Source organism: Chironomus tepperi, unplaced genomic scaffold, assembly GCF_022539635.2.
Source record: "Chironomus tepperi strain 1889 unplaced genomic scaffold, CSIRO-AGI_Ctep_v1 contig_73, whole genome shotgun sequence".
Taxonomy (NCBI): Eukaryota; Metazoa; Arthropoda; class Insecta; order Diptera; family Chironomidae; genus Chironomus; species Chironomus tepperi.
Window position 1 is genome coordinate 156,188 of NW_027226195.1, and position 24,804 is coordinate 180,991.

Genomic DNA, 24,804 nt, shown 5'->3' on the forward strand with positions numbered 1-24,804 from the left:
AGTAGTTTTATTTCAAAAATGTTCACCGAAACAGAGAAAAAGAAGGGACATTTGAGTCGTGCAATGTCACAAATAGCTTTTTAAACATTTAATTTCAATATTTTTATTTAATTTTTATATCCTTTAGCTCCTCCACAAAAAATCTTAATTTCTGTCTTATGTATAAATTCTCTTAAAAAATACAAAGGAGGGGGTGATGGGGGAGGGGAAATGAAAGATGAAATGGGGGATACCCCATGATGGGTAATCGTAGTAGACAAAGAGTCTCATTAAAAATTCCTCAGCAATTTATGTTTTTTGTAAAGACTTTATTTCCTGTGTTTTTAATTATTTTTTATATAGAATGGTCAGCATATCCTCAATTAACTTTCAATATACTTAATATCCCCCTTTTACGTATAGAATTTTAAAACTCTCGTATCGTCTATCCTTAATTCATGATAAATCGTAAAATCTGTGACATTATTTTATATAATTTACTTTAGGGGGGCTGTAAGGATGTGATCCGAAAATAAAATGGATCGACAATTATTCGTGGACAGTTTACCTCAATGTTATGCCCCACGCATATATCATATGTAGGTCATTGTTTAAGTAGTTAACATATCAAATTGGACTTATTCATTATCATGATTTTTTTTTGTGTATATAAAAAAGTATTTCGTTCCTCATATCATGTAAAAAATTATAATAGGTAAAATTGTTGTTGAATATTAATTTTTTTTATTTATTTTATCCATTAAAAACAAGGTCGCAAATATGTGAGCATTTAAGTTCTTTGCCCCTCTTCATGTCATCATCTTCAATTTATAATTAATGTATGTATGTATTTTTTCCTTATTTTTTTAATAATTATTCATCAAAATATACGAATGCATAAAAGTAAACGAGGAGAAATGTAAAGTATATGTAGTGAGCACTAACGTGCATTCAAAATAATAATAAAAAGAACTGTTTAAAGAGGCATTATTATGGCTGTAGATTCAGATTCATCTTCTCGTATCTTATCCTTTTCTGATATTTTTAGAGTAGCTTTTTCCTTTAAATCTTTAATCACATCTTCATTTAAATCATTACGAATCATATCAATTTTGTCTTCCTCCTCGCTATCTATGTTTGAGCTACTACTTGTCATTATTGGTTGGAGTTTTGCAAATTTTGTCCATTCATTTGCTTCTTCATCAAAATACTCAATGGTGTTGAGGAATTTCTTGCCTGAGAATCCTCCAATTGCATAAAGACGATTATGTATTGCTGCAACAGACACAATTGATCGTGCTGTAATTAATGATGGTCCAAACACCCACGATTGTGTTGCTTCATCATAATATTCTGTTGATTTTAATGATTGTGAACCATCAGAGCCACCGACACAATACATTTTTCCATTTAATTCAGCCAAGCCACAACCACGTCGAGCTGTTAAGAGTGGTGGGACATTTGTCCATGTATCTTCTTCGGGATCATAACATTCAACTGTAACCAAGCAGTTCCATGCATCACTACCACCAGCTGCCCATAATTTTCCATTGTATGCTGCAACACCAGCTTGACAGCGACCGGTATTAAGTGGTGCAATTGATGTCCACTTATTTGTTTCCGGATCATACACATCACATTGTCGTATTCCATTCTGTCCAGTGGAATTGCCACCGACACAATAAATTTTGCCATTTAATGCACAAACTCCAGTATTTGATCGAGGGAATGGCAAATTAGCACATTTTTTCCACTTCTTCTTCTTTCCATCACTCAAACTGTCAATCAATGATAAGCATTCGACAGTATCTAATTCATTAACACCATTTGAGCCGCCAACCGCAAATACGACATCGTTTATTATAGCAATTTGAACTCGTCCACGTGCTTCATTTAAGCTTAATTTTTCAGTCCATCGATTTGTAACTGGACAATAGCTTTCAACTGATTTTAAGCATTCTGTTCGTCCGTAGCCACCGACAACAATTAATTGTCCCTCATGTTCAGCAACACCAAGTCCACATTTACTTTCAGACATGGTTGCAATCTCACAGAATAATTCAGGTTGATCAATGCTGCTGAATTCAAAAGCTCTATCAATATCTGATCTGGCATCAAGCGAGATGCTACTATCATTATGAGGAATTGGTGATGGTGTTGATGATACATTTGATGATGTTGTTTCGGATGTTGATACAGTTATGTTATTAAGACGTAATTGAATGGATATACGACATAGCTTGCCATTTAATGTGACCAATGATATAAATGTATGATCCGATAATTTCATCGATGATATAACATTCCAATCAGCATCGCCGCATGCAACTTCGTCGTAAGTTCGATCACTAATATCGCGAGAGTAGAGCAAAATACGTGGTCTATCCGGCTGCGAGACACACTTGCGACGTTGTTTCGGATTACTACTCGGATTTTTCAGTGCCAACTTCTTATAGTCTTTCACCAAGTCGGAATTTGCTTTTTCGCCGATCAGATCCGAGACATCTTGCAATGAATTGTCAAGAGCAAGGAACAACATGTGTGAACGTTCGCTCAATGAAGCGATCTACAAGAAAAAGAAATATTTGTCGTGTTCCTCTAGACGCATTTTTTATATGCAAAAAATTGGCTTCTTATGCGCAAAATATATTTATTTTTTATATTTATATTCAAGTTACCGATGCAGTGTGATCGCTAATCTCGCGCTTAATCCAATCGAGCACCAAACGACACAAGCTGTCCTCAGCGACCATGGCCATCTCTTGCTTTGTTTGATGTAGGACTTCGATCTGGATGGATGGAAGCTGTAGGAAGCTGGTTGTTTGTGTTAGCTCCGCAAACTACCAGAATGAAAAAGAATCGAGCATTAGAAATACAGTTGAATAATTTACAGCTACAAAAAAAACATATTCAAGTTATGGTAAATTTAAGAAAAATCGGTCCTAATAAAGGTTGTGATATAATTAATGAGAGTTTAATAATTTTGAGTATTTTGGGCTGAAAAGTGCTAAAAAAATACATAAAATAAATTAAATTTATTAAAATAAATTTTTCTTGGAGTTACCAATCCTTGGATTAAATGGCTTTTTTTTTTTGTCTAAATGATCTTACATGCTCCGATATGAATTGATCCACTTTACTGACGAAATTCTTATTACGATTAATCCCTGGAAGTGAACGTGTTTCGATGGATGTATCAGACGACAGGTCTGATACTAAATGAGCTGCACATTCGTTGACAACACGTTCGATACGTAATTGAAATGCGGCTAAATAAACGTCTTTAATCTAAAATCACGTTTTGAGGAATAAGTTAGAATTTTGGATATAAAAATGTAAAGTTTCTCATGCTCACCATATCTTCAGGCACTTCCAATAGTGCTGTATATGCATATTCAACGAGAATGTTTAAACCTTCTTTTGTAATATATCCATTCAAACGATAACTTGGAATGTTTCCATCATTGCATGTGTTCTATTGTGTAATTAATTATTAATCCATAAGTTTCAATACAAATGTAAAAATAATATTTAATATCTACCTGTTCAGCACTGAAAAGATCCATCAAATAAGGTGATACACACGCTAAAACATTACGATGTGCTGGAATTTCTGTATTCTCAACCTGTATTGGTATTGGTAATTGGATTTTTTGCATATTTCATGTTAATTGATAAGTATTGATGATAATAATTTGTCAATTACAGGGGAATCAACTTTATGTGAATTAAAATTGTTTACTTTGATCGAAAATTTCAATTGAAAATAAAAATCTGTTACGTTGCATAAAATGACACACATTAAATGACCTTACTACTTCCAGAGCATTGACTTTAGGTTGTGTATTATACACAAACATAAAAGAAATGTTGCGATTGCTCAGATTTGTTTTGATTCAAAATGTTGATTTTCCCCTGATTGAAAAATAAAGAAAATTAATACTAACTTGTAAAATAACATCACAAAACAAGCGATTCTTTCGCATTAAACTCAGCTGTTCTTGGAATGATGTCTTCAATGAGTCATCAGAAAAACGAAGAAATGGTACCATCCAAGGCATCATGACTATTGAGGAAGGAAAAAAGAAAAAAAAAACAAAACATGTGAAAATGAATGAAAAAAAAAATATTTTCAAGCTACTGTGTCATGAAAAAAAAATATTGGAGCTCATGATTTATTCACATAAATAAAGGAAAGAAAGTCATTAGACGGATAATTAAGAATTGAGTCACGCATACACACTCACTTGGGTCACTCTCCGAGTCAAGCCTCACGTGCTTTTCCAATACTCTTGCATTCGATCGATGACCCATTTTTTTTTTACTTCTTTTGCCAAAATAATACAAATTTCCTTAAAGCTTTAATTCTCTTTTTTTAAACTTTGTTAATTCTCTTCGATTTCACCAAAACTTTTATGTTCTACTGAACTTCCATACATTTCATCATGATGGCGTATTTTCTTCTTTTTTTTTTTCTTCTTCAAATGCACTCACAATACGAAATGAAAAAAATGCTAAATTTAAGGAGGAAAACTACACGATTATCATTTCATAATGACAACTATAACGTTCACTAATTGCAACATTTTGCGAATTACAATAATCAACACTTGTTGCCTGCTCATTCAATAAAAATTCCATTTTTTTACACGATAAAAGTGTGAAATAAAAAATCTTTTTTTTTGCTGCTGCTTGAAGGATGTATGAGAAATGTTTGAATGAGGAGAAACTGGCACACGTACGTCGTAATGGAAAAAAATAAAGCTTTGTACGGTGGAACGTACTGCGCAAAAGCTTACATGGAAGAAAAGTTCTTCTTTGAAGGCTCGTCGCATGTCAAGAGAAAAAATTATTTTTTTAGCACAAAATTTAGGAACAACAGCTGTTGTCATTTATGGCTGGTCGATTATTTTCATGTTTAAACAAGTTTTTTTTATCATATACTAGCGATGTGGTATTACTGATACGGAAATGGAAGTTGATTTAGTTATGTCACAATATACTGCGAATTTGTTAGACTAGCTTCGATGTAAAAGTAATAATTTACTTTATTTATTGGAACTAAATATCAAATTAGTCTTTATGTGGAATAGAAAAGTGGCACGAATTTTGTATTGAGTCGTATGATATGAATCAGGTTTAGTCATGCCGGCACAAAGACACACGGCATTTTCTACGCAGTATACGTTTCTGTATGATTTGTAGAACTCAATTCACGTTATAACGTACATTTCAGATTTGAATAATTTTTTTAATTAACATAGTTGCAAGCCCCCTTTTTCAAACAAAAGTTCAGTCTGTTTTTGAACTCCGAAGAATAAACATCAAATAAATTGCGAATAATTAAATCGCTGTAACTAAACCACATCTACACAGTTACAAGATTCTGTAAAAAGTTATAATCTCAATTCCTTCCCACTTGAACAGTTTGTATTATATTTCACACAATTTCCAATTTGTTCCAGTTAATAATCAAAGCACTCTAGATTAAAGCAGTAGAATTTAATTCATATAAAAACCACGTGTTTTTTAGAATTTTTTGTTATATTGAATGAACTAAGGCACTTTTAGGCTATAAATGTTGATTTTTTTGTAATTCACAAAATTTTGCCTCATTTAATTCACAAACCTTGTCACAAAATTTCAAACTTTATCGAAATACTTCAACACATGACCCAAAAAATGCGCCGTAAATTTCACTAAAAATCTAATAACTTTTGCACTAATTTACTTCCACTTCTTTTATCTTTTTTTACCCTCGTTTGTGCTTTCTCCAAAGAGCTTTTCACAGGCTACAAGAAGAATGTGGAATTATATTAGAAATTTATTTTTTTTTGTGGCGCACTTGTGGAAAGATGTGATGAAGCGTCGACGTAGAGTTTAAGATTGATATTGGCCTCAAATTCATTCAATATTTTTTTCTTTTTTTTACCGAGACAGTCTTTATTTTTTGTGAGTCGTAAGACATGTGAGAAACTCTCAAAAAAAATATTTTTTTTGTGCCACTTGTTTCAATAGTTGCGTAAGCACTCACTGATATGTTCTTTTTCGTTTATATCTCACTCCGGTGAGAGACTTGGAGAGGCAAATTTATGAAACATTTTTAAATAATAAAAAATTCTCTTCTAAGCTTTAAATTTATTATTTAATCATTGACCTTGCATGGTTAGAAGCTTAAAAAGAGGAAGGGGCGCGTTCAGGGGGAGGGGTCGGCATACCCTCTCCATTTTTTAGACAAAATTCTTTATTTTTCTAGTAATTTTCAAGAAAAAAATCCCAAAACTCGCCCTAAATTCTTGAAATTAATACTCAACCCTCCCCAGTCCCCCATCCACTCCCCATACCTAATCCATCATCATTAATCAATTCTCATAGGAATCATATTGTCTAATTTTCCATCCATAATCAGAGGAAAATAGACATAAAATATTAAATGAACCTTCAAATTTAATTCAAGGTGCCTTCTAGTACAAAAATTTCATTGAAATTCTCAAATTCTCAAGGTGAATTAAAAGAAAGTCAATAAAATGAAATATATTGTTTCCATTTAAGCCTATTATCATTATAACATTTTGACATTTCCGTAACCTTTTAGGGGTGATTTGTTAAAAAAATTGATTATTTCTTAAAAGCTTTAAAGTCCTTTAGAATATTGAATTATTAAAATAAATTTTCAATTTTACCGCTTTTTAATATTCAATTATTTTTAAAATTGAGAATAAAATGGCTATTGTTCTGCTTGTGTATTGGGAATTGATTTAAAACACCTGGTTAAAAATACGCAAAATTTGCAAACAACAAAATATTTATTTATTGTGAAATATGTATGTAAATTTTTGAATCTGGCTGTGTGAGACCAATTGTGGATTTTTAGAGGATATAAAGGTTTGCCTGATTTCACAAAGTTATATAAATTGGACATATAATTTTATTCAAAAGTTCATAAAAAACATGAATTTCAAATTTTTTAGCATTAATTAAAATTGTAATTTAAGAAAAACCTTTATCAAAAAATAACAACAAATTTGCATAATGAAAGCAGCATCCTTCAGATGTACAAAAGCCTCAAAGTTACAAATTTAATCAATTTATTAATACAAATTTGCTGATTTATTTTGAATTTTTTAATAAGAAAAGAAAAGTTTATTGCGATCAGTAAAAAAATTTGAAATTTTAAAATCTGTTAAACTTTAAAATTTATTAAAATTATTTAAATTTATTGCCTAGATCAGTCGAAAACAGCATATGTGGCGCAACAAAGTTGTGTATCCTCAAAAAAATAATTTGGAAATGCCATGAATCATGCGGTTTTGGTCAAGGCTTACCAACAGGATGTGCCGTGAAAAATAAATCGTTGTTTTCACAGCTGATTTAGATTTTACAAAACTTGCATTATTTAATAATAAAGAGCTATTTATAATTGCGACTTAGAAGATTACGTATGTGAGACTTTAAACTAATAATTAACAGACTGTGTGCCGCGGCACATTGCGTCGTAAAACTTTCTTTTTTTCATGAATATAAATCAGAGCTCGGAGTCAATTCGAGCTCTATTATAGACATTAAACTCAACATCTTGCCATATTAATGTGGCGCTTAAAAATTGTGTTAAGTATAGTGTGTCGCGAGAGTTGTCTAGGACTGAAGAGTATCATGCCACAATACAGACTGCCAACTCCTGCTTTAAATAAAATAAATTAAAACGCAATAAAAATTCCTAGACAAAATTAATTTTGTAGCATCCACCTACTCCTTAAAACTTTTTACTAAAATAATCTTACTATGACAACCCAGATTCCATTTGAGGTTATGTTCACTTTTCATCAAACTTTTATCAAAATTTTGTTTTAAGCAATCAAAATGAAAAAGTTTTATTGAAATTTTTCTAAGTTTTCCCGCCCTCTTTTAGAATTTACACCTTATAGCTTCAGTTTCATCACCGCAAATTTCTTTTTTTTTTAAATAATAAAAAACTTTTATAAAATATTTTATTTTTTATGCCCGATAAATACCTTTCAATCGACTTTCAAGTGTTTTTTCGTGTACATTTTATTTATTACGTTTCTTCTTGCTTGCCTTATCATTTTCATTTCGCAAATAATGGATTTTTTGTCTTCACATCATCATCTGTTCGCTCTTTATATTGTTATAATTTTAGAGCGTATTTCTCTTCGAGGAATTTTCGGGAGTGTGTTTATAGATTAAAACGTGTTTTAAGTCGACGACGAAAAAATAATTGGAACACACACGCGTTACTGTGATAAGACTTGATAAGATATGTGATGAATTATAGAACATTCTAACAATTTCTATACATTTTGACTGTTTGGTGACAAAATACTGCAGTGGCTGTCTACCAAAACCAATATAAATACAAAATTATTTGCCGAAATACCGCATGGAGATTAAGCATCCACGCTCACGTGCTGGTAAATTTGAAAATTTCTAATTAAAATATTCTCTGTGCTGTAAACATCCATAAAACTGACGTTTCTTTATATAAACAAAAAAGATTCTTTTTATAGTCACTGATTAATTATCTTTATTGTTCTAATAAAATCTTCAGTATTTCATGTATTGAATGTTATTTTTGACTTTCGTGTGTTCCCATTTTTATCTTTAAATATTTAACAGCTTTTTATTTTAAGATCTCAATAAAATAATTTTAATTAATCATTATGACTTCCTTGCGAAAATTGAAGATTTCAAGATATCAGTAATGGCCAATTGAAATTTACTATGCATCTTAATGGCTATTGGCTATTTTGGGGTTTGCTGAGTGTTATTGTTTGCTACAGATGCTGAATGAGTCGAAATGGGGGCTTGTTTTGTCAGTGACTGTGTTTTGGAGAGAGAAAGTGTTGGTCTACTAAAGCTGTACTAGATTGAGTGAAAATTCAAAGAATATCCTTAATAAATTTTGGAACAGTCTAGGAAGTTCAAAGAGGATCAACTAATCAGCAAAGGAAAGCATGCCAAAGAGCTGCATGACCTACACGGTAAAGAGCAATGCCGTAATGCTCTTAGGAATGTCGATCCATCCCATTACGTAATAAGTGAACGACCTCTGGATGGATTGTGTTATTGATCTCTAAAATTCAATTCCATTTATAAAACTCAACTTCAAATCTTATTATGTCTACACAATCCAGTCAAAAACCCAATGAAAATATTAAAAACCAAACCACTAAATATTAAGTGCTTCTCAAAAATAGTTTCAATAACAGCAATTTTTTTATGGCGACTTTTTCAATATTTTACATTCGAGAAAATCTCATTTCGACATTTTCCATAAAATTTTCATCGTAAATTTAGAAAGAAAGCTTGAAATTTATGGTTTCTTGTGCAATTTGTCTTTTAATTTTATGTGACTAGTGAAATACTTTAAAATATTGTATTGAGAAATTTGTGACGTGACTGTCATGTAATTGTCATTTGATTGATGAGTTTTTGATATTTTTGAGGTTGAATGTCATTTTAATAGAGAAATTGTTATAATTGCGATTCTGTTACTATACTGAGTGTAAAAATAGTTAGCCGATTGACATATATAAAGATTATGACCTAGAATGTGGTTCGAATCCTTTAATTCAAAATTATTTGTTGTATTTTCTTGTACCAAACTTTTTTTAACTTTTTTATATCTTGTTTTTTCGAAAAATTGTTGATTTGAGTTAAATTTAGAGGTCGAACCCAAATTGAGCTTGAAAGAATTTAGTGGAATTTGTATGAAATGTTATACTTCACAACAGCAAGCAGAAAAAGGTTTGCTTCAAATTTGAAACAGTTTTTTGCGAACCAGAGCAAACTCAAGTCGATTTCGACCTCTGTTAAAACTAAGTATGTGATACATCGTGACCACTGCACTATAGTATGCAGATTGCCAGACAGTAAAGGTTAAAATGTTAAAATTCTTCTCTTCTAATTATAATTCTTAGAATTAGGGATAAACCATCTGAAAACACAATAAACCCACTAAACTATTCATCATCCTCAACCCAAAAATATCATCATATCCATAGTATTTTTAGCATCATTCTTAACAAACTGTTTTTATCTCCATTTAGAATCTAATTTCAATATTCTTCGACTTTAAATAAAAATTAATTCTTAAAACATTTCCGAGTAAATTAGCAAACAAAGATTGTAGTCAGCCTTGGCAACTTGTTGTGAAATCAAGTGTATTATAAAGTCCAGTCGACAATCTCAAATTTTTACGATGAAACATAATCTCCAAAAAAATATTTACATTCAGAACAAAGCCAGTCGTATGACCAATGAATGAGTCATTTTTAAATAAGCAGCATTCACAAAGCACATGCCACAATAATTGCAGATATCCCAAACAATATTGTACTCAAATTATAAACACAGGCACAGCATCTAAAGTTCGTAAATTTTCTGCCATAATAAATATTTATTTATCCAATCAGCTGTTCTTAAAAAACAATAAACTGCGCTATTTTCAGCATGCAATGTAAGTGCCTTTTTCGTTTATTTTTGTTATCAATTTGGACATGTATGAACATACAATAAATAAAGTATGATTGGTATAGCGTGTAAAAACGTATCAATTTTTAATTTATTTTGCACAGCCGACATTGAGCAAAAGTTATCAGTAAGTTAAATTGTCGCGTGACATTCTTGCTCTGACGTCTGATTAATTTCATTTAATAGGCATTTTTAAATTGAGTTTGTTTTACTTCCTTGAAATGTTGATGATTAAATCATCTCACAGACCGTCTAGAATAAATTATAAGTTTAATTTTTTTTTGATAATTATTAATTATTGAAAGTCATTGTGTTGGTTTAAGATTAGAGTAGGGTATTATTATCAAGTGGGGAATTTTTGAGTTGATTATGTAGATAAAGATCTTGACCGAGCGGTATAGAATGATTAGATGGCGTTTTTATGGTCATCAGCGTATTTGAGTTTATGGCTTGTAGGACAGGGTGCTCATTAGGGAATAAATACGAAGTCCTAATGACGGTGTCACATAGTTGCTCTGACTGCACTTTGACGGCCAATTTAAGGCTGAAAATGCGATTATCCACACCATGCCACTTGGATAAGATGTTTTTGGTCGGTTGAAGATGATTTATAGTATTTTGAGGTTATGTGATGTTTAAATGTGGGCATGACAACTAGATCGATAGCAACAGGAATGAAAGTAAGGCTGTGGCATGAAGCATCTTACAAAAAGAACCACAAATCTGAAGATATGTTAATTGACAACTTAATGTGTTGTACACATTCCAATTGTATGCACGTGCTCAACCCTTACGTATTGTAATTGAAACTTCAATATTATTCATTTAAAAAACACATTGAGTGCTCATGCATTCTTAAAGAAGCTGACAGTACTTACACTCTTCATCAAGCCTTTTTGAGAATTTAATTGAACGTATTTAATGACTTATAAAACAGAATTAAACGATTAAAAAGGCGCGAAGTGCGATAAATTGTTTACAAATGGAAAAACCCATCCAAATTCGCCAAAAAACCGCAAAACTTTTCAGGAAATCTGTCTAAACATCTGAATCTCGACGAATGATTTTAATGATATCCGGAAAAATTTAATTAACTGAAAATGTGGAAATATTAATTTTTTCCTCATGTTTCATTAAATTTTCAAATATCCTTTATTTACTTTAAAAGTGAAAATTGCTTCTTCATAATAGTCAAGTCTTTGTCACGCTTCCAAGATCTCTAGAATCAATAAACTATAAGTTTATCTTCATGACACGTTTTGTAATTCACAGATTTTAAACTTAGTTTTGATAAATATAGAAACATTTTATTTTTATATTTTTTTTGTCCTATTACAAAACTCTATTCGGATGATGAAAAAAAGAGAAAATTAAGCAATCGACAATAGAGATTGACCTACGCTTTCGAGCGCGAAGAGAAAAAGACAGACAAAATGTATGCAATCTGAACTGATTGAAATTCCTAATGTTTATACGAGCTATATTGTGTTTATTACTGACCAGACGGTTGTATCAGTATCAAGCTATTTATCATCAAATACGCAGAAATTAAATGAGATGAAAAAATATGACGGAATCTTTATTATCGTCTTTAATTACAGCTGAGACTTATAAAAAGTATTTATGTTCAAAGAGAAAGTATTAGGTCACGTTGAAGTAACTTGCTGTGACACGTTTTTCCTATTCATTTTGAAAGATAACCTGAATTTGAAAGAAGAATTAGATAAGAAGTCTGACAAGACAGATACTTTGTTGGTGAGTAAATTAATTTTTTAATGGAATTAAGGTTAGGAATTTTCGAGAGTTTGTATCAGATTAAAGTAAGTAAGTGAATTAAATTGTTTATGCCTTATGAACCATGTTTCATGAATCATATCAATAACACAGATTGAGCCTTGATCTCAAGGATTAGATAATGAAAAGATTTTTTTTGCGATTTTTGTACGATAATCTAGGGATTAGTGGCAGATTTTGAGAGCGGCGAGTAGCTAAGAGGAAGATTGACTTTGATAAGTGATTTCTATGGTTATAGTTGATATACGGAAGTGAGAATGTAATCTAGGTAGCCTTAAAAATAGGTCGAGTTCCGCCGTAACGTTGAACTTACGAACACAATCTCGGACTTAGCAAGAGCGATGCAAACAAGAAGGAATATTCTTCATATGGAGTCCAAATAGACAACGAACTCTATTTGGCTAAATGGCAACCATAAGAGAAAGGACTTTGAAGTTCTAGTTGAGTATCTAAGCACTAGAAAGTACAACTATAATTCTTAGGATTTGGCACAAATTTGCCTACAATTGACTTGCTTTCTATTCAAATGGCGCTTAGAACTCCAATTATAACTCCCATTTAATACACAAACATGTAATCCTTGAAATTGTTATGACTGTAGTTTCATATTTCACACTATAAACATCAATAAAAGTTTACACTAATTAAATTATTATACGTGCGTCATTGCTAATTATTTGAAGTATATAGATTGAATACACAATTCCATGACTTACTTTGAAAATATTTTACAATTTTGCTTTACAGAATAAAAAAAGATTAAATTTTTTTTCCACTTAATGTTGAACATTTACGTCAATATTCAATTCTGTTTAAAATCAAATGCAATATCATTAAAGAAAAACTACAATCAAATAATGAAAGCACAATTTTTTCCATCAGCAGCAGCAACAGCCAAAAGAAGATACGCAAAAAATTTCGAAAAAGTAAGATATTTATGAGATTTCTTTCTTAATATTTCAAGTAAAAGAAAAGAAAATGAAAAGATGAAACTTCATGACATACATACGAAAAAAAATACGCTCGAAACGAGCCTCCGTTCATGTTTTCTTATTCACTTTATTAATAATAATTCTTCGCGCGTATGCTGCACATGTTTCGATAAAGTTTCCCCATATATATTCGCCTAATTAGATTTGATTGGATTTTTATAGAGACAATAAAGTGAGTGTATACGTCTAATAAAAGAGTTATGAGAACAATACACTGTGTATAGGGTGACATTAGACATAGATACGATCGATAAAAGAAGCTTTTATGAGTGAAAATTCATAATTTCATTCACGACAATGTCAATGTCAATTTGTATAATTTATTATTCATGTCTGCAATATATTTGGTTACTTGATGAAAATCATCAATGACGCTAAGGTCGGATAGACAACAAAAGTGACCGCCATAATGCTGACAATGATTATTTTTGTGTGAACTTAATCATGCAAGAAATTAATCAACAAAAATAACAATTTATTGACAAATGATTCACATCAATTAATTTGGAGCTTGTTTTGTTTGTTGTTTATTCTCGCAGTGAATGCATTCGTGAGCTTTTGAAACTTTTGTGTACTTTTTCGCTTTCCTCTTCATATCTTTCGAAAGATGGACTTGAATTTATCTGATCTTTAATAAATTATTTATAGGTTCTGTTTATTCATTTCAAAAAGAAATATTGGATTTTTTCGTGTATAATGAAGAACTTATGTTGATGGTTACACGTGACAGTAAAGAAGAATATTACAATGAAGCTATAATAATGTGCGGTCGGAGATTGGAAAGGAATGAGGATTGGTTGATGGAACAAAAAGGTTCTTTGCAAGTCGGAATCATCAAAAACAAAATGTTTTATTGTAAATTATTTATTAATGAAGAGAACAAATGTCAGTTAAAGTTCAAACTTACATCAATTACTTAATTTGATTGTTCTTTGTAAAGAAATTCTTAATGTCCACATCGCAATTTTGAATTCGAAATTTGACATTGTTTCTATATTAATCATTGATTAAATGACTGCATCACCTAAAACCACTGTGAGCAAAAGGTTTAAAATCTAATTCCGATATCTATTCAATCTAAAATTAGCAAAAAATTGATAAAAGTGAAATTTCTCAGCATTTCCTTATCAATTTTCGCTAATCTTTTATAAAAATGATTCACAACTGATAAATTCATTAATTACAATGCCTTTCACAAATTAAGGTGTGACTAACGCATGATTCTGCATCAATGGGTCACGAAATGACTCAAATGTTGATTAAAAACATGCCATAAATTCACCAACAAAGTACTTTTTTTATCTATACTTTGAAGGCTCAAGACATGCATTTATCATCTAAGCTTATTATCACGTTTTGACGCAAAAGCATCGTAATTTATCCTTGATTGATCTTCATTTGATTAGATAAAGAATGAGTAATAAGTTTTTATCTTTAATAAAAGAAATGATTACTACGAATCAAAATAAAAAGGTTGACATTTATAATTCATCGGGTTTTAAAAATAATTCCATTAGTCTTCTCCTTAAATAGAAGGTCTTTAAGAGCACTTTGACAAATGTTCGCTTAAAATGACTCACTCAAGCAGTCAAAAATGTCGAGAAAGTAAAGAATATTTGATGACTTTTAGCAAAAAATCTTGAGTAAAAACCGCCCCCAAAAAAGAGCTTTCCATTTCGACTTTATTAATATTAAATTATCTCTCTTTATGTCTAAGCTCTGCATTCCAATTTGTCTTACACGCGCGCATTATGAACATAAAAAAGAATATTTTTTGCTACTCAAATTGGATTATGAGATATTATTTATTCTTTCAAGTCATCATTCATCATTCAAGATGTAGTTGACAAATTTAGGAATCTTCAAGACTTATGTGACATTTATTTTGTCAAAATTGTTCACTTATTATTTGGCTTTTTGATGGAATTATTATTGTTGTCAGATGATTCTAATAGATATTAATATTGACATCAATGTAAATGTCATTAATAGACATGTGAAAGGCTGTGCAAATCAATGCCTGAAGGTTCAGTCTGTACTGATAATATTCATAATGTCCATAGTGATTGGATGCCCGAGGGGCAAAATGTAGTCACGAAATGGTCGAATTTGAGTAGAAATGATGAAATTTGGTGAATTGGTCAGCTAGGGAATCGATTAGGGCAGTCAACCAGAAATCAGTGGGGACTATATAGTTCTACAGAATAAGGTCAAGCCATCGGTCTAGAATAAGAGCTTTAGCCTGTCCATTTACTGAATTCCATGCTAATAACTAACAAAGGTATAGTCAAACAAATATCAACCCCAGCATTGATTCAAAGCTTCATCTCAAAATTGAAAATTCCATTTTAAAACCTCCTGGGATTATTTTTCAATTGTTTTTTTGCTTGTTTCTGACAATATTAACCTTTATCATACTGGAATTATTTTTCAAAGCATTTCTCTCTAAAGCTTCATTTACATTACCATGGCATCACAGCATGAGAATGAAAATTGCATAATCCTTGTTCTAATAAATGCAATTCACTTCACAGTATCAATAGTTGTTGAAGAACAGCATCAACATCCTCAATTATAAATATGTATGCCTCTCGGGTCATCAATTTTTTTCTTTCCCTTGAACTTCCTTATTCCTTTTTATCGATGAGGAAAAAATATCTCGTGTCAAATATGTACATGAAGCCTTGTTGCTATGAGTGAAGCCATACAAAAAAAATCGTTTGTGGATGATGGAGGCATATGGTAAGGAAATTATTTGCATAATCTCATCGGTGTTTATGACACATTTTTTTAATTTTTTTCATGCATATTCAATTAAATTCACTTTTCCTTTTGATTACGTAAAGAAGAGCAGACGAAAGATATTGGAATGTGATAGCACAACTGAGATTTTCAAGGTAAGGCACCGTACGGGATTACATAATAAATTGAAAACAAAGACGCTACGTGCAATTTGTTTTTCCTGCATGATTCATGTAAATTTAATTAAATAATGCACGTTTTTTTATAGTTTTTCCTATTACGACTGTTGTGCATTGTTTATTAGCAATGCTAATATTCCTTATCAGTCTATATAGACAATAGAATGGATTGTGCACTATGTTCCTCTTATTTAACCCCATCGACTCTGTTTATTAGCAACAAATAGTTTGTTTTTTGAAATGATAATTGCATGTTTGTATTTTTTTGACACGTGGGAGCGTTGCAACTACTGGACTATTATCTGTTCTTATTATTAGCATTTCTATGTAAACCTTTTTTTGTGCTTACTATTCTTGTAAACTTTAAAATTTTGTTTTTAAACAAAAGCTTGTGAATGGAAATGTTTTTGAATTTTTTTCCACTTAGTATGGCGATGCCTGTGTGGATTTTGGGTTTTTAAAAACTAGACTTATATGTAGGAACTAATTTTTTAACTGCTGGTCTGTTTGAACCTCGAAGTCAACTCGGATTTTGTATGGAAAAGTCGGTTCAATTCGACTTGACTTAATATAAAATTGGAGTCAACTTTGAGCTCTAGTTTCAAGTAAAGATGATTCACTATAAATATAATAAATATCGATTCATATGGTTTCAATCCTATGGGTCTAATCAGCCATGCCAAGGCTTTAGAAATCTTATTAGCAACTGGAGTAAACAACCGATTGAATTTAGAAAATCAAGAAGAAAATAAAAAAATAAAATATTATAGAGCTCAAGGTAGCATGATCGATTGATTGGGACTGAAAATAAATGAAGCTTGATGCAGAAAAATGAGGGTTCGAAAAAGTTTAGCAAGGAAATATTGATATTGATCCATGAGGCTCATAACCACATTTTAGAGAATCGGTTTTGAAATGATGCTTCATATGAGGATTCTTATTATGTTTTTGGGGAAGCTGAAAGATATTTAAGTGATGTTTGGACAAATATATCTAGAAATTCCCCAAGTATTCCACCAATTCCCACTTGAATACATCACAAGCAACTCATCTTAAAGACCTCGATCTTAAGAATGTCAAACATCTCAAAGTACTTAACAGCAGTCATCAAAAATTCAATAATCCATACTCAGTGAAACAAAATTTCACAAAATTGTCCACGCATACTAAAAATTAATTTCATTCAGGTGATTATTAGCTCTCGAAAATTCCAAAAAAAGAACCTCTCGAATTTCCGCCTCGTCAAACATTCTAGAAATTTATTTATTCGTAAATATTTATTAACATATTTAGTTGCAAACTTGACGGCTCTTTGCCATATTTTTCTGCTAATTTCACAAAACAAAGCTACTTTTTTTTAAAAAGAAGGCACAAACACAGGCATTTACTGCAAGAAATTATAGTTGGCATGACGTAAACATTTTGAGTGATATGAAAGATTTGTGCATAATAAACATAATGTTCCCACTACGGCGTAATATAGCAAAATATAAACTGTATCGTAGCAACGATAAAAAATATTATGAAACTTAAGTTTCATTTAATAACATTGAAGAATTTCTTTTCAGTTCAGATTGTCAATAGGGAGTCGTTCATAAGTGACGTTAATCATGGAATGGGATTTTTGGAATATTTTAGACGTTCTTGAGGCTTATTTGGATGGTTTGGAATATCAGATGGAAGATTTGTAGCTCGGAACTTAACTATATGAACTCGACACAGTGATTATGTGTTCGAGACTCAACAGACTAACTATGAAGCTTTAGAGCTTTCATTTGAAGGCTACATTCACAAATGTCATCAAACTCTGGTTCAAATCTCAAAATAAACTCCATTAATCTTCACAAGATAAAGTTTATAAACTGCATCAAGTGCATCATCCACATGATTGACATCCATCATCTCTATACTACCCCTAATGCACTATGAAAGGCATAGAAAAAACTAGTGATAAGCCATTTCATTATTTTTTCCTCAATAAACAATTGAGGAATTGCTTCAAAGTGAAAAAAGTTTTCATGCAATTTTTGTTTTGTTGTTTTGAATGGAACTTCTCGTACGTTTTAGTCGTCGTTGGTAGAAAGAAAACCAAAAAAGGAGAATGAAAAAAATAAAAACAACACAAGCCGTGTTTTGGATGACGGTACGAGTCGGTGATATGTCACGAAGGTTACAAACAAAAGCGACATCCAAAAAGGCGAAAAGAATTGGAAATTTACGTGGCAAGTTTTGAAAAATAAAAATTTGATCTTTGATCAGAGTAAATGATGAAAATGAAGTAATTATGGGGAAATTAGTTTTAAAAGAAGCATTAATATTTCTTTATCATGATGAATATTGACATTTGTGCAATCGTTGTTGACGACAATAATAAAATTATGATGTTTTCCGTTCATTTATAGACTCATCAGTATCTCATATTTATTTAGGTCATCTTGGACTCTAGTATTACAAAATATCACTGACCGAACAAACAAATGAGCTAAAAAAATTAAATTTATGTGTTTTTTCAACCTTTTTAATAACTTGGTATCAGAACATATTAATCAGAAAAATCTGCAAATCTTGTTTACGGTAACTTTATACTTTCGCAAATATAACTTAAATCAATCATCGTATCGATAGCTTATTCATTGATTTTTTGCTCCATCAGCAATAAATAGATTGAAATAAAAAAAGGCCATTTTTATAAATAAATGTAATTCGAGGCTTCCGCTTAGAATGCTTGAATGGGGAAGCTATTGGCATTTTTATAGAAAATATTCTTCATATACAATGTTAAAATAAGACTTTAAGCCAGAAATTGTTTAAGGATTTGATGGAAATTGAGAAGAATTGATAAAATTTTCAATGAGTTGTGAGTTCGAATCTAATTAAATAAGAGATTTATGAGTTCACTGTTAAACAATTACTTTTTTGTCTAATTTATTTAGAAATTTATATTTTAAGGCCTAGATCACTCGAAATTACTTTTTGCAGCTCATTCATGGAACAGCGACTACTTTAGAAGCTCAAAATGTCCATTAGGCCATATCCTCCATCTCACAGCAATCTAAGAATAAGAAAGTCCAAACATAATAACACCATTAAGTGAACACGACAAGATTTTAATAGCCGGTCAATCTAATATTAACACAAATATTCAAATTATCGACAATTTCTATGAAAATCCAATGTGACCTCATAAAAAAGCCACTCATGTCACCATCCAAACTATTAATCTAATGACTAATGAGTTTGTTTTGATCGAAACTAGTTTTCTTGTTCCACAAACAGCCCACAAATAATAATCAAAAATTTGTGTACGCGAAATTGCCATTTATGGCTATTATTTTTTGATAAAAAATGTCCCCGGTAATTATCTATAAGTAAGCATTTCACGTGTCCAATTACAAATAACGTGAACACCTATCAATCACTCAATCAAAATTTGCCACCACGAAAATAATAAAGTAGCAAAAAAAAGTGATAAGATTCATCACGAGGTAGTCAGGTGACGAGGCACTTTATCGCAAGTATATGATAACAGTATCTTCATGTCCTTCATAAAGAGAGTCAAAATGATAGCTAATTTTGTACAAAAAACTTGTCATTTCTTATGAATGAAGCTGTTCCAGATGCAGCCGGTTTTGGACAACAAGTACGTTTTTCATCTTAACCAATCACCATTTAACATTCAACAGAGAGTAAAAAAACAACAAAAAAAAATCTTCGTCCGCATAGAGACGTCTCGACTCATGTATATTTATATTTGATGATGATGCTGCTGATCATATCAAGTGGTTCAGTGACACTGAATGTAAATTAGTGTTTATGTGTATAAAAGAAATGGGAGAATAAGAGAGGCTTGTAAAAGCAACAATGTAAAATGATATGGAAGTAGTAATGCTGGTTTTTTGATCGTTTTTTCCTTCAAAGGTAAATGACTGCAACGCATTTCGTGATGAATTGATTAATAAAGTTATATTAATTTTTAATTCTTGAAAGTTGTTAAGGCTCTAATGATATTAATGGCTATAATTTAATGAATCATTTGTTGGATCACGTTTGGAACTTGATAATTTGGTATTTTGTGGTTTGTACTAACATTTAGAGACTTGTACATTTATGCTGATTATTTAAAAATTCATAAATTTAAGATCCAAACCAAACTGAGTATGTCTGGTCTGACTACCTGTGGAAAGTTAGACCTTTTCACAAAAATGACATTGAAAATGTCTATTTTACCACTTAATTGCTCAAATGTTCTTTTACTTAAAATTCTAACATTTCTCAAAAGTATCGTATCAAGATAACGTCAAGGACGATAGAATCTTGAGCGAAGAACACGAATTTAAGTGCTTGACAATTGCCAAAAGAGTGCTTGACATTCAATCAATCTCAAAACAAAGTGAAATTGTACATTCTATTAATTGAGTTTTTAATTATTAACTGGACTTATATATTTAATTAATTGAGAAATTTGTTTGTTTGGTCTACATTCATGTAAGTCAAATGAAGCAAGTTCATAAAGTCAGCAATATTAATTAAATTTATTTAGAAAATATTTATTTCATCTTTGAACTTTACTATGTGTAAATATAATATACGATGAAATACGGAGGCTCGTGTATATTATTTAAGCTTAGTTCCCTTTTAAGATACTAAATATCTACATGGTTAGATGCAAATTTATGATTTTTGAACATTAAGGATTCAGGTTTGTTCAAGAATTAGCCTAAAATAGCGATAGAGCCAGCTTCAGGCGATTCTTGTGAGAAGACATGGATCACAATTGATCTGTGCGACCAGTGAAGTAAGTAAGTAAATTAGTCTAAAATTGCAGACTTGTAGCAATGGACGAACTCACGTATTGCCCAAAAATACAGTTCTGTGTATCTAAAATGCAGACTTGCTGTTCTCGACCGAACCCAACTTTCTGCATTCAATGCCATTGACATTCAAAATCCGGCCTCAAGGTCGACGTGACTCTAACTTGCCGTAATTGATTTAAATCGAATCCAACATCAAGTCGGAGTCACGCAAATCCCGAACCGAATTTCTAAACGATTAATTGACAAGTGCAATTCTGGATAGAATTTGAGGCCTTTCAGATAGAAATGCGAAAACCACAAATTTTAGAAATTGGACGATATTTCTAAGACTAGTAAATAAAAGTATGACATATTATATATTTTTGGAAAGGTCTTTCTTTTAGGTATCCAAAAAATTAGTTATAGTTTATAAAATTGTCCAGGGTTGGAACACAAGAGCTTTGAATCATGACAAAACCATACTTTTTAATCACCCTAGTTCGGCATGTTCCAATAACTCAAAAATTTTGTTGTTATGCTTTTATAATAGAGCATTCAGCATACTAAATTGCAGTGAAGAGATATTTTGAATAAAACTCTGTATAACTGAAAAATCGGTATTTCAACTCTGCCTATTTTTACATGACATTTTCACAAAAATCAGCATAATTAATCACAGGAAACGATTTTTTGAATGATCTAAACGGATTCTGGTAGACAATTTAAAGCATAATTTTATGAGCATAAAAGTTTTTTGATTACAAACATTTTGAATTTATAAAATACGTTAAATGTAATTTCTATGCATTTTTCCATTTTTACCCAAATATTATCGTAATTTAGATTTATTGAAATTCTTATCTAATTTATAAAAATTAAGATCATAGTAATAAAATAAACATAATAAGTATGCTTTAATCAATTAATAATAATAAAAAGTGAAACATAAATGAAAACTTAAATTTACTTGAAAAAATGTGTTTAACGTATTTTATAAATTCAAAATGTATGTAATCAAAAAACTTTTATGCTCATAAAATTATGCTTTAAATTGTCTACCAGAATCCGTTTAGATCATTCAAAAAATCGTTTCCTGTGGTTAATTATGCTGATTTTTGTGAAAATGTCATGTAAAAATATGCAGAGTTGAAATACCGATTTTTCAGTTGTACAGAGTTGTATTCAAAATATCTCTTCACTGCAATTTAGTATGCTGGATGTTCTATTATAAAAGCATAACAACAAAATTTTTGAGTTATTGGAACATGCCGAACTAGGGTGATTAAAAAGTATGGTTTTGTCATGATTCAAAGCTCTTGTGTTCCAACCCTGGACAATTTTATAAACTATAACTAATTTTTTTGGATACCTAAAAGAAAGACCTTTCCAAAAATATATAATATGTCATACTTTTATTTACTAGTCTTAGAAATATCGTCCAATTTCTAAAATTTGTGGTTTTCGCATTTCTATCTGAAAGGCCTCATTTCAATTATTTTTAAAAACTATCAAGTTTTTTGAATTTATTCCTTGAATCTTATCCTCAAATAATTTGTAAATTTAAATGTAAATTACCTAAATACCCAAAATAAAAATTTATTCACATTATTTAAGTTTATTTCCAAAATATTTACGTTACCTAAATTTTAATTGTTTTTAAAAATATGCCGGCAATACAGAAACTTCATCCCATTTTTTTTCCTACCTAATAAAACAACTTCCAAAAATAACTTTTTTTTTGTATTCAATATTTTCAAATAAAGGTTCAGCGGGAAATCGACTTTGTTTACTTTTTCTTCACTTTGAAATCGTATACATGACCCCGATATTTTTGAACAGCTTAACAATGATTTCCCATAAAATGAAATGGCTGAGATCGTCTAAAGAACGATTAAAAAGAAATAACAAGATGAAGCCACAGAGTCAAAATAAGCATAATAGACGCATTTATATGCTATTTAAATGCATCAAAATGGCGTAGCATGCACTGTAAATTACTCGAAAACGATCGAATGTGGATGAAGAAAATGAAAAGTATTTTATCAGCATTATAATGTAATGGAGATAGTTGTGTGTAGAAAAGAAAGAAAATCACTTGACTGACTTAAACTGGTTACGATGCCTACATCATATTTATAATATGTGTATTAATAATAGTACTTCACTCCTCTCACATTTAGACTGTTTTTTTATTATTTTATTCTCCTTATAATGAGTTTTGGCAACGAGCAACGCAGAAAAATAAGCCTCTTGTTGCCGGTCAATAACAAAAAGTATAAAAAACTGGTTTTTCAACAAAACTTGAATTTAATTCCTCTGCCTTGCAATTTCTCTTCTCTAACATCACAAAATGATTTATTTTAAGAATTTTTCTATATTACATAGATCAACGACACTAAACGCTGTTGCTTGCCATTGCTGTCTGTTTTCTTCTTCATATAAATTTCTTCTGTTTTTTTTTGTATTATTTTGTTACAGCCGTAATGTAGATCAGAGCAAGAGAAAACGCACAATGGAAAAATATATACGGAAATAGTATGTGTGTAACTAGCGACTATAAAAAAAGAAGAAGAATCTCTTCGCCATGCACATTTTGAAATTTTTCTTATATTTTATTTTAAAAATAGTAAGCCACAACGTGTTATTTCCTTTAAAATACAGTAAATGATTATTGCGGAAATTTTCTAGTCATTATTAGTCATGGAAATGCCATTAATAATCACTCATAATTGTTTTTGTTTGGAAATGAGTGACGGAAAGCAGTTCCAAAGCTCCATATTTTTATAGACACAGTAGAAAAAAAATTTTTGCAAAAAAAATACAGAAAAATGTTTTTGTTAAAAACTCACCTTATTATTAATTAAAATTGAACAGAAAATGCTTATTTGAACACTAATTATTAATTGAAAAACTCAATCACAAATCTGAATGTCAAAAACTAATCATATTCAACATGAATTAAACAAAACTGATGTAATATTTGTTTCTTTATCTTGAAATTTTCATTCGGATAATTTTTTTGCACGTTTTTATCGAGTCAACTTTTGTAATAGACTGACTGCTTCACTTTTCGTCTAATTCCGAAATGATATATTTTGTTTTTAAATTGTAGATGCAATGTAGATATAAACTTTAGTTTGAAATTTTAAAAACCGTTATTTTTTGAACATGAAGTTTTTGAAGAAATGCATCTACCTATTTTTAAAAATAAAGTAACAGGTTTCTTTTCTTATTTTAATGTTTAATATTTTGAAAATTAGGTGTCGGTTTGTGAATTTCTTTAATTATTATGAATATTATGCTTTAAACTCAATTTCAATTAAATTTTTAGAGCTCAAAAAGCAGAAATTTGCAAATTTTAAGAATTTCTGTCTATTATCCACTACTTATTGTTTTAAGCTGGTTGAATTAACTACAATGAATGACTACAAGCACTATCTAAACTATTCTATTCAAATTTAATTCAAATATGAAAGTTTTTGACATTCTGGAAGTTTCAAAAATTTTCACTTGAAAAAATTTATGTAAACAATGTATTTTTTTCGTATTTGCCTACTTCGATTGATTGAAAACCACTTTTTAAATGAAAACACAATTACTAATTCTACTTTAATTCACAATTTCTTTTAAATTTCACTTTTAACAAATTTCCACCAAACTTTGTATCCTTCACAATATTTCCCTCAAAAATGCTCTACCAAATCATCGCAGCCAACTTCAGGTTTGTTTACAAAATTTCGTTTCATTTTTTCTCGCTCAATTCTTATTAATTAAATGATCAATTCAACCAAACTTGCATAAATTTCAATTATTTATCCAATTCCAATGTCCAAC

The 24,804-nt window shown here is 30.4% G+C and overlaps 1 protein-coding gene across 3 annotated transcripts; it reads right to left on the reverse strand.

Moving 5' to 3' along the window:
* Positions 1-287: 287 nt before the first annotated feature.
* Positions 288-24,001, reverse strand: LOC139101015 (influenza virus NS1A-binding protein-like). 3 transcript variants are annotated; one of them, XM_070653860.1, is made up of 8 exons: positions 5,609-5,953; positions 4,227-4,493; positions 3,927-4,045; positions 3,522-3,605; positions 3,335-3,454; positions 3,091-3,267; positions 2,658-2,819; positions 288-2,545 (listed from the first exon to the last, which is right to left on the reverse strand). In XM_070653860.1, exons 2-8 carry the CDS (start codon positions 4,291-4,293, stop codon positions 956-958), a joined length of 2,319 nt encoding a protein of 772 aa, XP_070509961.1. In that variant the 5' UTR covers positions 4,294-4,493; positions 5,609-5,953; the 3' UTR covers positions 288-955. The 3 variants fall into 3 exon arrangements, with proteins under 3 accessions (XP_070509961.1, XP_070509962.1, XP_070509963.1); XM_070653861.1 differs by having other exon boundaries at positions 4,227-4,512; XM_070653862.1 differs by lacking the exons at positions 4,227-4,493; positions 5,609-5,953 and adding an exon at positions 23,820-24,001.
* Positions 24,002-24,804: the final 803 nt, after the last annotated feature.

Bases quoted from the DNA above. Each gene is read 5' to 3' on its own strand.
- LOC139101015 (XM_070653860.1), bottom strand. From the start codon at position 4,293: ATGGGTCATCGATCGAATGCAAGAGTATTGGAAAAGCACGTGAGGCTT. The intron at 3,455-3,521 runs GTAGATATTAAA...ATTACACAATAG, and splicing joins ATCTTTTCAGTGCTGAACAG to AACACATGCAATGATGGAAA. The intron at 3,268-3,334 runs GTGAGCATGAGA...ACGTGATTTTAG, and splicing joins TGGAAGTGCCTGAAGATATG to ATTAAAGACGTTTATTTAGC.